At 33.4% G+C, this 13,536-nt stretch overlaps 2 protein-coding genes across 4 annotated transcripts in view; one reads left to right on the top strand and one right to left on the bottom strand.

The window, feature by feature from the left end:
• Positions 1-1,351: 1,351 nt before the first annotated feature.
• LOC128211756 (RING finger protein 37-like) lies at positions 1,352-5,057 on the bottom strand. Of its 2 annotated transcripts, none has more exons than XM_052916796.1 (2): positions 5,000-5,057; positions 1,352-4,013 (listed from the first exon to the last, which is right to left on the bottom strand). In XM_052916796.1, the coding sequence occupies exon 2, from the start codon at positions 3,949-3,951 to the stop codon at positions 2,215-2,217; it is 1,737 nt and encodes a 578-aa protein (XP_052772756.1). In that variant the 5' UTR covers positions 3,952-4,013; positions 5,000-5,057; the 3' UTR covers positions 1,352-2,214. The 2 variants fall into 2 exon arrangements, with proteins under 2 accessions (XP_052772756.1, XP_052772755.1); XM_052916795.1 differs by having other exon boundaries at positions 4,907-5,040.
• Positions 5,058-7,092: 2,035 nt separating this feature from the next.
• The window catches only part of LOC128211323 (disintegrin and metalloproteinase domain-containing protein 12-like), a 41,424-nt gene continuing 34,980 nt past the window's right edge, over positions 7,093-13,536 (top strand). For both annotated transcript variants that reach the window (XM_052915985.1, XM_052915986.1), the window contains exons 1-2: positions 7,093-7,236; positions 7,788-7,891. In XM_052915985.1, coding sequence (XP_052771945.1) covers positions 7,152-7,236; positions 7,788-7,891 — 189 coding nt within the window. In that variant the 5' untranslated portion in view covers positions 7,093-7,151. The remainder of the gene's footprint in view (positions 7,237-7,787; positions 7,892-13,536) is intronic.

The following is a 13,536-nucleotide window of genomic DNA, read 5'->3' on the forward strand; positions in this document are numbered from 1 at the left end:
TGATTTAACCTTTCTGAGTGGGAATCCTGGGTGAATTTGTAGGTATGAAATAGATCACACTTGAAAAAATTATAAGTCAGGAAATAGTAGTTTGTCTTTGTGGTCAGCTGGAAGACCTCAATGTAAAATTTATAAAAAAATAGTGGATGTATTTACAAACACGGATTACATAAATCCCGAAGTTAATCAAAATTTTACTATGCTTAATAGTCATGCGCGTGGTATTCGCTTGCGCACATGGGCAGAAATTGAGTCCGTTTTAATTTTGCATTTTTGTCAAAACCTATATTGTGTGTATGGAAGGTTTAGAGTGGTGCTCCCGGTTTATACGTGACTGCTGCATGTGTCTATAAGTAGCCCTGACTCATCTTACCATGTCATAACCGGCGCGCCTAGAATACGGGTTAGGAACGTTTTATCGAAAATTAATAATTGTTTGTATTTAAAGAGGATAACCTGTTTTTACACATGGTGTCCTGACGTACGGAATGAGACACGTATGCATTAATATGGATTTTAGCACCCACATCAGGGATTTTGGTTTCTGTGATAAAGATAAATGTTTGACACACATGTATAATTTAGGAGATACGAAGCGGACTCGAAATTACACCTTCTCATGTCCAATATGTATGACCAGTCATTTTAGAATCCCTTTAAGCACGGCATGTTTACATCCAAGACAAGTCAAAATACAGGAAATATTGACCAATGATACTTTTGACCTACATTGTGTAGTTGCATTGGTCTTCCATCTGACAGGCCGGCTTCACATGTCGAACATTTGTGTCAAAATATTTAAAACAAAAGACATGCATGGTCAAGTTACAGCCCGGACAAACCAAAATACAAGAATTTTCGTTTTACCTTGACCTCTGACCTACTGACATTGTCCTTTACGTAATACACGGTGGATGTTTGGGCCAATTCATTTTACAATATATGCATGGTCAAGTTACAGCCCGTGTAAGTCAAAATATATGGAATTTAGACCAGTTCCGTTTGACTTTGACCTACTGACATTGGTATTGAACGCTGTACACGGGCTTCTCATGGTGAAAATTTGTGCCAAGTTGTTTCACCTCTTCATGCATGGCTATGTTACAGCTTAAACAAGTCAAAATACAACGATGTATACCACTAACCCTTGAGTACGACCTTAACAGTATGCCTAACTGGCATATGTCTTGCACATATCAAATATCGGCTTCTCATGGTGAACATTTGTGTCAAGTTATTTTAAAATCCCCAAATTTTTTATGCAAGGCCAAGTTACAGCTCGGACAAGCAAAGGTTTCTAAATAATATTTTGGGTATAATACATCTATATAGGTAATGACAAGTATCAAAAGAGCTTTAAAGCTTTATTAAACTTAATACAAATTCATAGTTGTGATGCAATATGCAAATAAAATCATATTTCATGTACTTTTAAAAGGTAAAAGTTTAAACTAGTATATATACTAGGAATTCTCCCATTCTCATCATGGAACATAGAAACAAGAGCACTACAAGTGGATGCTTCTGCTCTTATGTTTTAATTTCAATTGGACAAGTGACTAAACTCAATAACAGTAAAAGCCAGAGATGTGGACCTTGCTAAACATGTCGCTGGTAACATGTCAAGTTTCATGAGCATATCTTAAATAGTTTTTTAGTTATGACCAAGTTACCAAGTGTAGGGGCGGGTCCTGGATTTAAGATAGAGTGGGCTCATCTTAGGGACATGTATTATAGGGACTAGACATGATATAGGTGGTTCTGGTGACCTCCCACAATACAATTTTGGCTTATTTTAGTATAATACGGTGCAATTTTATGTATGCTAGATAGATATGCATATTTTTTCTACCATATTGACAAGTACAAAAGATAAGTGGGAAAGGGGGGACAGATGCACCCTACCAATGGTGACAACAATGACAATGCTCTCACCATTACTCAACTTCTTTTCTGTGAAAAAGAAAACAAAAAATGGAAAAAATTCCAAGAATTTTTTTGAAATAGTATCAAGAGTTATCTTTGAATTTGAATAAAATGATTTTTTCTAATCATATTTGATTGATATCATATAACATACAATGTAGATGAATAAATACATTCTGGAAACAGCACATTTTTAAATTAGCCAGTTGAGCAACATGAATATTTAAATAAATGTAATATCATCATGGCAGTCACATTGGCTTGCATGCAAAAGTTGCTTGTTTCAACTCAAAATTGCCTAACAAGTTCACTCGAGTTGTAACCCATGCTACAAATATCACAGACCATCTTTGATTGATCACTCCCTGCCTTGTGTCTGGTACAATCCCTACACAGTAAATGACCACAGGGGAGCTGATACTTGACAACACTGCTTTCATCCAAACCTATTTGGCATTTAGCGCAATGCGTAAGCTTGTTTGTCAAATTAACTGTGTCTTCATTTGGTGCTGAGTTTGAAGAGGAGTTTGATGACTTCTTTGAAGTGAAAGATGGAAGGCTTCCCAAAGCAGATGACAGTGCCGAATCCAAACTTAGAGTCAAATCAGTTGCATGTGTAGATTTACAAGAAACAGTTTTCTCTACAACTTGATTAATAACACCACTAGATGAAACATTAGCTGTGTGCTTTCCAGTTTGGTCAAATTCTTTATGCTTACTTTCTGACCTACACACTTTTGGTATTGTTGTTTCTTCAAATGCTTTACATTTCGAAACAGTGGCAGAATACTTCCTTTTTCTTCTTACGCATTTAACTGGCTCTAAATCAACATCAGTTGCATTTGCCTTATTTCCAACTTCAAGCGACTGTTCATGTGTACTACATGTTTGGTCAACATTTAAAACAGGTCTGTCCATACTTTCAAAATCTGCCAACCTACTAGACTGAAGTTTAGCTTGTCCTCTCTTCTCGTTGGCTCTACCAAGGGTCCTTGGTACATGCAGTGTATCTGAATGGTTCAGCACAAATGCATCAATACGAGACTTTAAAGAGCTATTCACCAGAGGTTTAGAATTTGCAGTAAAAGGTAATGCAGTGAATGGATCAGAGGGGGATCGACCCCATGAAGCTTCTATATTAACAAACTTGTCCAATGTCAGTTGATCAATGTTCTTCCCAGATGGTAGTAAGATGGGCACAGTCATTATCTCCAGAGTAAGACTGTCCAAAAACTCCTCTGGAATTTCGATCCCATTCAGTTCAAGTGAGGTGGACACTTTTGACAACTCAGATAAACCATCATCACTAGCTTTATCCGATGGTGTTTTGTCATTGTCAGTAACTGTGGCCTCAGGGTGACCTGTTTTGTTATTTTTTGATAATGCTTTTGTGTATACAGTTACAAGCTGCTGCTGAATGTTCCTGGGAACACTGTTTGAAGGAATACCCCACACTTCTAATGTCTTTATTGCAGCCGCTTTGCTACCTTTAGTTCTTTGAATGCAAATGGTCAAGTGGCCTACATTAGTTAAACCACCAGGTTTTCGAGAATTCAAGTTGACATTATAAGGAAAGCATTTATCTGGATGTGCCAGTTTGCCTTTCAATCTAAACAGCTTGTTTTCAAAGCATGTTATTAATGGTTCATTTTGACTGGCAGATCCTGCAAAGTTAAACAATAGTCCATCTGTGTTAACACATTTTAGCTGGCATCCATAGAGCCATGATTCTCTCACAACCTTGGTCGCTGTAAACAGCTTTAGCTCACATGATTTTTGCTGTCCAACTACAGGATCAATTATAATTCTACAAATGGATATGTTACATGGAAACTGTAAGGTAATATTTACTGGAGGTCTAACAAAGTGGTCTGAAATGTAACCTCTTTGTTTGGCAAATAGGTCATCTGAGACCAGATTAGTAACCTCATTTCCATCAAAGCAAACTTTATCTGCTTTAATCAATGTACCGACAGAATGATGACAAAAATTTATCAGCATCTCTACTGCTTGCTGGTGATTCATTCAATCAATTGTTCTCTGTCACAAATTTTAACTTGCAGCCTAGAGGGTATGACAGGTGCTATCTGAAATACAAAAATGTGGCATTTACCAATCAGTTTTTCAATATACATGTACTTATATTAATAGTACAAACTACATGATAATCTAAAAACAATAAATGGAAGATCACATTTGTTTCATGTTATCTTGCTGTATAAATGAATGATGGAAATCTTGCAAATTGCCCAAATAAACTAACTCATCGAGGTACAATGACTGTGAATGAAATACCATGTACACAAATCATGTATAGGCAATATTGGAATTGATTTTATAATTTTTCTTCTACATGTACTACTACTTTTTGCAAATAAACTGAGCAAAATGTACTCGTAAATCAGTTAAAAAATGCATGATCACAATGCCTTTTTTCAGAGAAAGTCAATTTACACCACCCCAAAAGGGCCTTCAAATGAATGCGGGTCAAAAAGGCCCACTTCCAGAAAGGCCCGGTACCAGAAAGGACCAGTCCAAAAAAGGCCCAATTCTAAAAACTGTCTTGGACACATATTGTTTTCCTAAACCTATAGAAGTGGATCATTTTTAAATATACAGAAATAACTTAAACAGCGTGACAACTTTTTTGACCCGACAACCCTTCAAACAGTAAGTTTTCTGCACATCAAAGATTTTTGTGTCACATTGCCATTCCGGTGAACGTAATTTAGAGCTTTAATTTTATTGGCCAGTTAAATTTTGCAATTGATTTTGAAACTCATTTGACAGATATGCTTGGACTTAAAACTATGATCCTTCCATGCCTTGAAATGCGAAGTTCATTTTGAAAATGTTCATACTTAACCTCTAACCTTAAACCCTAGTAGGCAAAAACTTCCGCCACTGAACTAATAGTAGTATGTAACCTATACATATACATAAACAAAGGTGATAATCAAATTAGATTTCAATCACTCACATTTTTTCTACACATCGGGAATATTATTGTCATTGTATTATTGCTAGTGTCGAAAACTTCATAGTGAGTGGTTCAAACAACATTTAGTTTTACCTTAACAAATGTTATCATCTTTGCTTGAAAACATATGTTCCTTAAAAACGTAATGGTAGACACCCAAAATGCGTAATATTGAATTTTCTCCTGATATATATTTGCATGACATTTCAAATTAATGCTTTTAGAAATCTTTTCACATTGAAGACCATAATATGTTATGAGGTCAATAAAAAATAAATGTGTATCGTTAATACTGTTTGGTGTATATGTTGTATTGGTCTAATTTATTAGAAAAAAACTGTTGATGTTAAAACTATTTTATTTTATTTTGAACATTTCTACCATGTAAGTATATTTTCACATTAACAAAGTTTTCATTAAAAAACGTCGACGTCCTTTATAGGTTACGGATGGCCAAATTCACGGCCAAGACGGAAACGGATGTGTACAGGTATAACGTGTTCTTAAAACCCCAGAACATTACCGAAAAGCCAACCTTTCCTTTTCTAATAAACTTTATATATATTTACATACTTAAGATAGCATATATATGTACCTTCTGTTTCAATAATAATATCGATGTTATAGAGGACAAATTTCAAGTATTTTAATTTAGAAGTATGAAGTTGTCTTGTAAAATTCATACTGATTGAAATACAAGTAAATGTTATATAGTATCATATAGTAAATATGCTGTTCGTGTAAAACAGTGTTGTTGTTTGTATTTATCTCATATAGCACGAAGTTCTATTAGTTTTAACATATGCATATAATTGTCTCTCTCGTTTTATATATATTTAATAATTTTAATATCATATATTTAATAATTGCCTGGTAGAAGTTATCTCATATACGGTATCATATAAAGTAACGTAGTGCTTTTAAGCATATATATTCATATATTGGCGTTTATGCAATTATGCCTTATATACTTCTATTATGTGTGAAATTTGTCAGAATTTTTATCAAATATATTATGTCACAATTTGTCATATGTACACAATTATTTGAACTGTAACAGACAAAAACAACTTCATTCACATAACAGCAACTTTTTAAAATATCATAATTGGTTACTTTCAAACAGCTGAAAAAGTACAGAAAACCGAAAGAAGACTTAAAGAGGTAACACAAATACAAACCGTCATTTTTGGTTTATTTTGATGGACAGTTTTTTAACCCAAATCAATTGTAAACATTGCCTGTTAAAAGCAATAACATTGAAGTTGAGTAACAGAGATACATTTAGGGTGGGAATGGGTAAAGGGGTCTAGAATAATGTTTCTCAACAATTATATGCTCAAAGTTTTTGTGTGTATTTCAGTGAATTGGTATTGTAGCCAAATAAGCGGTAGTAATCATGAATAGCCAGGATAATCAAATTGCTATCACACAAATGTATAATAATAATAATAATAATAATAATAATAATAATAATAATAATAATAATAATAATAATGATAATAATAATAATAATAATAATGATAATAATAATAATAATAATTATAATAATAATAATAATAATAATAATAATAATAATAATAATAATAATAATTGAGTTACACAAAATTACTATTTATCTACATAATACCCTATTGGCAATGATTTTTCAAGAATAAAGAAGGTTGAATTTTGTATGTCATAGTCCTGCAAGATGCGTTCTCACAGCAGCTTTATGTAAAAAAAAGCGTACAAATACATTGTGCATTATTGTTAATTAATACTGGGAACAATAATTAATATTAGTTATGTAAAGAGAACTTTTGAGCAAGATTCTGTAATAATATTGGTCATGAAGAAGACTCGTATGGCATAAGTTCTAAAATAAGAAAATCTATTCAGCTCTATAGGTTCACGTTCGGCAGTAATTAAGTTAAATATTCATGGTTGCAGCCAAAAATGGGAATTGGATTTGGATATAAGCCAATTGCAACACTTTATCCAAATGATTAGGTTTCAAATGATGTTAAACATTTTGCAGCATTTTTTCGTGAATTGTTGGTATGTATTCAACTGTCTAAACAGTGTTCCATACGCCCATCTTGTTGTTTTGATAAAAATGGCCGAGGAGTTCCGAATGCTATACGCCGTGACAAATCAATACAGTTCCCGTTACGCACTTTAGAAACCAAACATAGTTGTCTGTAACCATTTTTCGTTTAAGTCGATTACTAAAGTAGAAAAGCAATAACATGAATGGATAAAGATGAAGACCAATTTGTATTACTATTTCGTCTTCACTCAATTATTTGTTATAATTTACTCATATAAAACAAACGAATTTAATAAAGGTAAGTTGAAAACCAAAAAAATTATTAAGATTCTTTATTCAATTAATTATTGATTAAATATTACGGAATATGTTGCTGATGCAGGTTTTGCATGCGGAACTGTTCTGACATATAGGTTGATGTACACAATGGGATGGGATATTATTAATAATCTTATTAATCAGTCTACGACGTTAAAGTCAGTTTGACAATGAAATCTAACTTCTGACATACTGGTTCAGTGGTTGGCTACTGAATAAATGTAATAATCTATACAAAAACATTCAATAAAGCATTCTGATGTTTTGAGCTTGCAACATGAATAGTTTGTTAACCAATATACTTGATTGATATGCAGCGGTCAGTTGTAACAACAGCCCCCCACCCCCACCCCGGTCGGGGTAATAGCAGGGACTTCAATTTTTGGTTTAGCCTAGCCCAGGTAAGATCCTCGGCCTGCAGGGACGAACTGCTGATAAAATCCCTGCTGATTTTTGTTCCAATCTTAATTGGTCTTTAAATATTTAAAATTGATGCAATGTATAATGTTATGTTATATGTTATAATTTCAGGAAAAGTTAAACACAAGCCTCTTGTGACAGAATTCTCACAGCATGAAGTAGTGTATCCCAGGTTGTTCAAAGATGAGACAGAAATTCCAATGATTAAAAATGAGGTAGGTACATGGTACACATGTAGATTGTTTGGACAGACCAAAACTAGAAGTATTAATATAATTAAGTGACGTCTAAAACAAAAAAAAACTTAATACAGAATTAGAGATGTTCAAGCATATATTAAAAAGGGATTTTTTGTCCGTAAATACTATAGATGGAAACATCCAGGGGATTAGACAAAATGCAAGTTTTATTGTCTAAATCCCCCCTCCCCCTGTAGCAGGGAGGCATGTACAAATATCTTGGGGGTGTGGTCACGCATCATCATGTACATGTAAGTGTAAAATGGCCTCTTTGCACACGGTATAGAATAATTTGAATTGTCTCTTTAAATTCACATAAATGTCAAGTTAGGTTTAATTATATATTTATTCAGTAATAATGAGACGCCTTGCGCAATTTTGGGCCTTTGGACATACATTTGATTTTACTCTTTCAGATGTTTCAGTTCACAAATCAGAATTCTAATTGCCTTATGATTGTAGTTTATATCCTAGCATGGAACATAAATAAAGTCTTAAGAAAAGTATGATAAATCATTTAATGCTTTTAGTATTTTTAAACAATCTAGCCGTCTGAAACAGACACTTTTGAAGCAGTTGATATAAGTGAGGACAAAAGCTGTTGTTGCTATGGAAACATGAGTAAAGTTATTATCATTACTGGTCCAGAAAATGATGCTACAATCGACAATTTAAGGAAAAAAAATTGAAAGATATTTACACACATTCCAAAAAAGAATTATTTTTTGTATTTCCTATTTATGATTATTATATTTGTAGTTAATTTTTTCAAGGCCAAAAAATCGTGAGTTGCAGCTCAAATCATATAAAACTGATTACTGAATTCAGTGCGTAGGAGAGATTACATAATGTTCAGCCACATTCCTAATTCTTAATCCAAATTCTATATTTTTTATGATTTTTTTTTTTATTATTTCATAAAACAATTTCACCCCTCATGTATGAAAGACTTGGCAGAAAGCAACTTAACTACATTCTTTTATCTTTTCTGTCTATTTTTAAACTATATACATTAAAGTTTTCTTGTTTATTTTTAGGCAAATTTGAATTCTCATATCAAAGTATTTAACTCAAATTTCTCGATAAGAAAGGCTCTAATGGTGGAAAATAACCCTCTCTGACACATATATAATCATACATTGACAGTCATTGTACAGAGATTCAATGTACTGTTTCTCATCTCTGTATTGCTTTTATGTGGGAAATAAAAAATATTAGTGGATTAAATTGAGAATTTAATGAATCCAGTTATTAACTGTAAATGCATATTTTATGATTTCACCTACATAATACCACATAATAATAAGTCCTTGAAGCATATCAAGGCAGCTAAAAATGACAATTCATCACAAAATGCATGTCATAAATTTCTTTTTATTTAATAGGACATTGACAAACAAAATTCACCTGCTTGAATAATATTCTAAATGCGCTTGAGCAATAAAATTCTCATAAAATTGTTGTATGAAATCTTTTGTTAAACTTGTCATACAAAATTGTCATGCAAATTATGTTCAACATTACATTAGAGTAAGCACAGGTTAATAATAATTGCTGTCATATTAATAAGGCCTAAAAAAATAAATTGTTTGGTTAGGGTTACATCCTTAAAAAAATAGGTAGGGTAGGTAGGCTTTTTATTTTTTTTTATTTTTTTTTTTTATTAGGTTTTATATAAGAAAATAATTTCATCATTGGAGAATGGTGTTAAAGCTATCTTCTGTATAAGCATTTAAGGTTTAAACTTAATATTAAAAAGCAATTTTTTTTTTTTTTTAATTTTTCATTTTTTTTTCAAACTGACTATAAAAACGGTAGGGTCGGCGCCTATTCCGTAGGTAGGGTCGGGTAACCCGAACCAAATGTATTTTTTTTTTAGGCCTAAGGATATATTCAGTCAATGAATTAAACCGAAATGTTAAACATGAAATCTTTATTACTGCTTGTTGTTCTTGATACATTAACACCGTGTATGGAACAACTTTTAGGACTTCCATTTCTCTTTAGCTAAAACCCTAGTGTACATGTACTGTTCCATGTTACATGAACAGCTGATTTCATAGTGTAATTTGTTACATTTAAGCATACCAATGGCATTTTTAGAAAATAAAACATATATATATATATGAAAGAATTCTGACGGTTGATAACTAAGATGATGTCAGAAGAACAGTAATTTCAAATTTTGGACAATAAAAAATGTGTCATGAAAGGCCTTCTGCAAGAGTTGATTATATACATGTATCACAGGACAGTAAGTCAGGAGGTGAACGGTTAAAAAGAGAAAACATCCATAATTAGTTACACTCATAACAGCATGATGATCCCCAGGACGACATTAACAACACTGTCACAAGACATTACTGACTAGAACACAGTCCTTCATACATCACTTAACTCATTAAAGAATAATCAGGGATGTGCCCTGTGTTAAATAATAAATGTAATATTGTCTGTGGAAGGTTCAAATTTCCTGTGATTTTTCAGCTTGGAGACATATGGTCTTCATTCTGGAACAAATTGGGTTTCTCTTGTAGTTATATGGGACCGAACACTAGGGGGTGGAGGGCAAGTCCCCCCCCCCTCCCCCCCTTTAAATAGCGCATGTTTACTTTTTATTTCAATATAGGAGAAAAATGTAATAAAATGTAATTTTCAGTGAAATAACACTTATTTGGTTTTCAGTGAAGTCCTTGTATATTTGATATTGTCTGTATAATGGATTGACTTTGGTCTTTAACTGACAAGTACATTTGTAGTTACATGAACTGTGGCCATGTTATCAATGCGAGTACATACACATATTGAGATCAAGATTTCTAGTAACCTGATTATGTCTATGTTACAAATTATATTAACTGTTTTTATTGCAAAATCTAGATAATTTTGTTTAAACTCGATAATCAAACTATTATTTTGGCATTATATATTATACTATGATTACCACTCACCAATATAATTGGAAAATGTGATCTTATGATACAATTGTTGATAAGATAGTATTGCTGTGTACATACTATTATGTCAGAAGTACTATTCATACATGTATGTATCCGTTACATACAACCAGGTCTCAAGGGCTTTCATCTGTGATATACATGTGTAACTATAGGGTTTTAGCCAGGTTTAAAAGGAACAGGGCATGCTAAATGTTGGATATACAAATGTAGATTTATTTTTAGGTATTAAACAGGGCAGGGTGGTACAAAAGAGGAGGGTGTTAAAGCTGCACTCTCACCGATATACTATTTTTACGTAAGTTTTTTATTTTTTGGCTTAGAAAGAGCAAATTAATGTTTTATGGCTTAAACTGTTACTAACAGTTTAAGAAAAATGCATAAAATATCATTCTTTGAACTTGAATATAACAATGTGCGATCTAATTTTTTGTCAGCAGTCTTATATAACTGGTTTCCATGGATTTTCGCGAAAATCGGCTCGTTTCAAGACAAAAAAAAGTTGTCAAAACCTTCAATCTGTGAGAGTGCAGCTTTAAGGGCGAAAAAGGATACATTTGATCCGGCTGTGAATTTTGACTATTATAAATTGGACAGAAGGTTTTTGGTATTGTGGTTATTTTGAAGTATGTAATATCAGGTTTTAACTGCCAGTAACAGTGTTGCCAAATGTTTGGTGGTCAATTTCCTTTTGATCTTGCGATCTGAATTGCTAACTGAGATGTCTTTAAATACTGTAAATGGGGCCTAATACTAGCTGATGGACAATGTATTTACAAAAATTGTTGGTGTAGTCAATATTGCTTTGATTTTCCGAATGGGCAATGTCTTGTGTGATTAGGTGACCGCTTCGCCCAAGAGAGCCCTGAAAATTATAATGATCATATTTTAATCTTCATCAAAACAAAAGAAATACTGTGAATTATGTAGTTGACAGTTTCAAGCATTCATTTCTATGAAGGCAGAAGAGTGTATATTCTGGTCTCCATGAGGGCAGAAGGGTGTTACCAAAAAAGGACAGGGTGCAACACCCTTCCATATATCTTTAACTAAAACTTTACTACCTGTACCATCAGTTACATACAACCATGTAACAAGGGCTTTCAGCTGAGGGTGTGCAATCGTTACAGTAAAAATATGTACCAAAATGTCACTAAGAGTATTGGTTCAATGACCATTAACGCTTAAGTACAATGTACGCCCTGCATCCTGGTGATAAGTACCAATTATACATGTCAGAATGGATGTTAAGGATCATAAACATCTTGCATCATCAACTACTGTGTTATAAAGTTGTTTTGTGTATTATAAATAACACAAGTGATACCATAGATGGTTACTATTGAAAGGTCTTTGACATGTTCTATGAACATATTTGTTAATTGTCTTATAGGTCAATGATACTGCTGTTGTAAGAAATGTATAGTGTTTTTACACTATTCACTATTCATTTTTTTGGCAGACGATCAAATTGAAAGTGTTCCTTTTCATTTTACAATAAACAGTACCTTACCTGTCTTACCTGTCTTACCTGTCTTACCCAGTACCTTACCTGTCTTACCCAGTACCTTACCTGTCTTACCTGTCTTACCTGTCTTACCCAGTACCTTACCTGTCTTACCCAGTACCTTACCTGTCTTACCCAGTACCTTACCTGTCTTACCCAGTACCTTACCTGTCTTACCCAGTACCTTACCTGTCTTACCCAGTACCTTACCTGTCTTACCCAGTACCTTACCTGTCTTACCCAGTACCTTACCTGTCTTACCCAGTACCTTACCTGTCTTACCCAGTACCTTACCTGTCTTACCCAGTACCTTACCTGTCTTACCCAGTACCTTACCTGTCTTACCCAGTACCTTACCTGTCTTACCCAGTACCTTACCTGTCTTACCCAGGAATTGTTCACTTGGCCTGCAGTTATACTGTGTTGGGAAAAAAGAGTTATAAAATATGCTCAAAACGCACCATTTCAGGCTAGAAATTGATTTAGTTCTCTTAAACCCCCTACTACCATTTTAAGATATTTAAATTTCAATTAGGAGGATGGGGTAAATGTAAAAAAGTTTTGTCCCTAAGCAACTCCCCCTCTAACTACAATTCCTGGAACCGCTCCTGCATGCCATACAATGTATCCTCTGGTCTCAGGGGGGAAAATCCCACAGAATTATTTATCTATATCAATTTCTCTACCAGCAAGGAGGAATATCCCAGAATATTTATGTGTAAAATTTGAAAAAATGAAGACTAGTTTGTTTTGAACAATATATTTTCTTACAACATATATACATGTCTTTAATACAGTGCTTTTCAGATGAAAAGAAATGCTTGTTTAAGAGCTTTTTGTCAACCGCCATTGTCATGCAACTCCGGCATTGTCAGTCCAGGTTGTCCTGCAACTTAGGAATTGTCAGACGGGGTTGTCCTGCAACTTAAGCTTAGGCATTACCAGTCATCGCTGTCATGCATAAATGCTGGAGTTCTTGAAGTGCATGTATTATATGATAAAATATTATTGCCTATACCCACAAGGAAATCTTATCTCATAACTTATGGTATTTTTTTTGTTTGAATAAGAAAAACAGACATTATGAGGTGGGATGCGGATGATCTGGATACACGCTTTTATTTGATTATATAAAATATGTATCTGATCAAATTTGT

The sequence above is a fragment of the Mya arenaria genome, chromosome 12 (assembly GCF_026914265.1).
Source record: "Mya arenaria isolate MELC-2E11 chromosome 12, ASM2691426v1".
Taxonomy (NCBI): Eukaryota; Metazoa; Mollusca; class Bivalvia; order Myida; family Myidae; genus Mya; species Mya arenaria.

Coding starts and splice junctions, on each gene's coding strand:
- LOC128211756 (XM_052916796.1), bottom strand. CDS start 3,951: ATGAATCACCAGCAAGCAGTAGAGATGCTGATAAATTTTTGTCATCAT.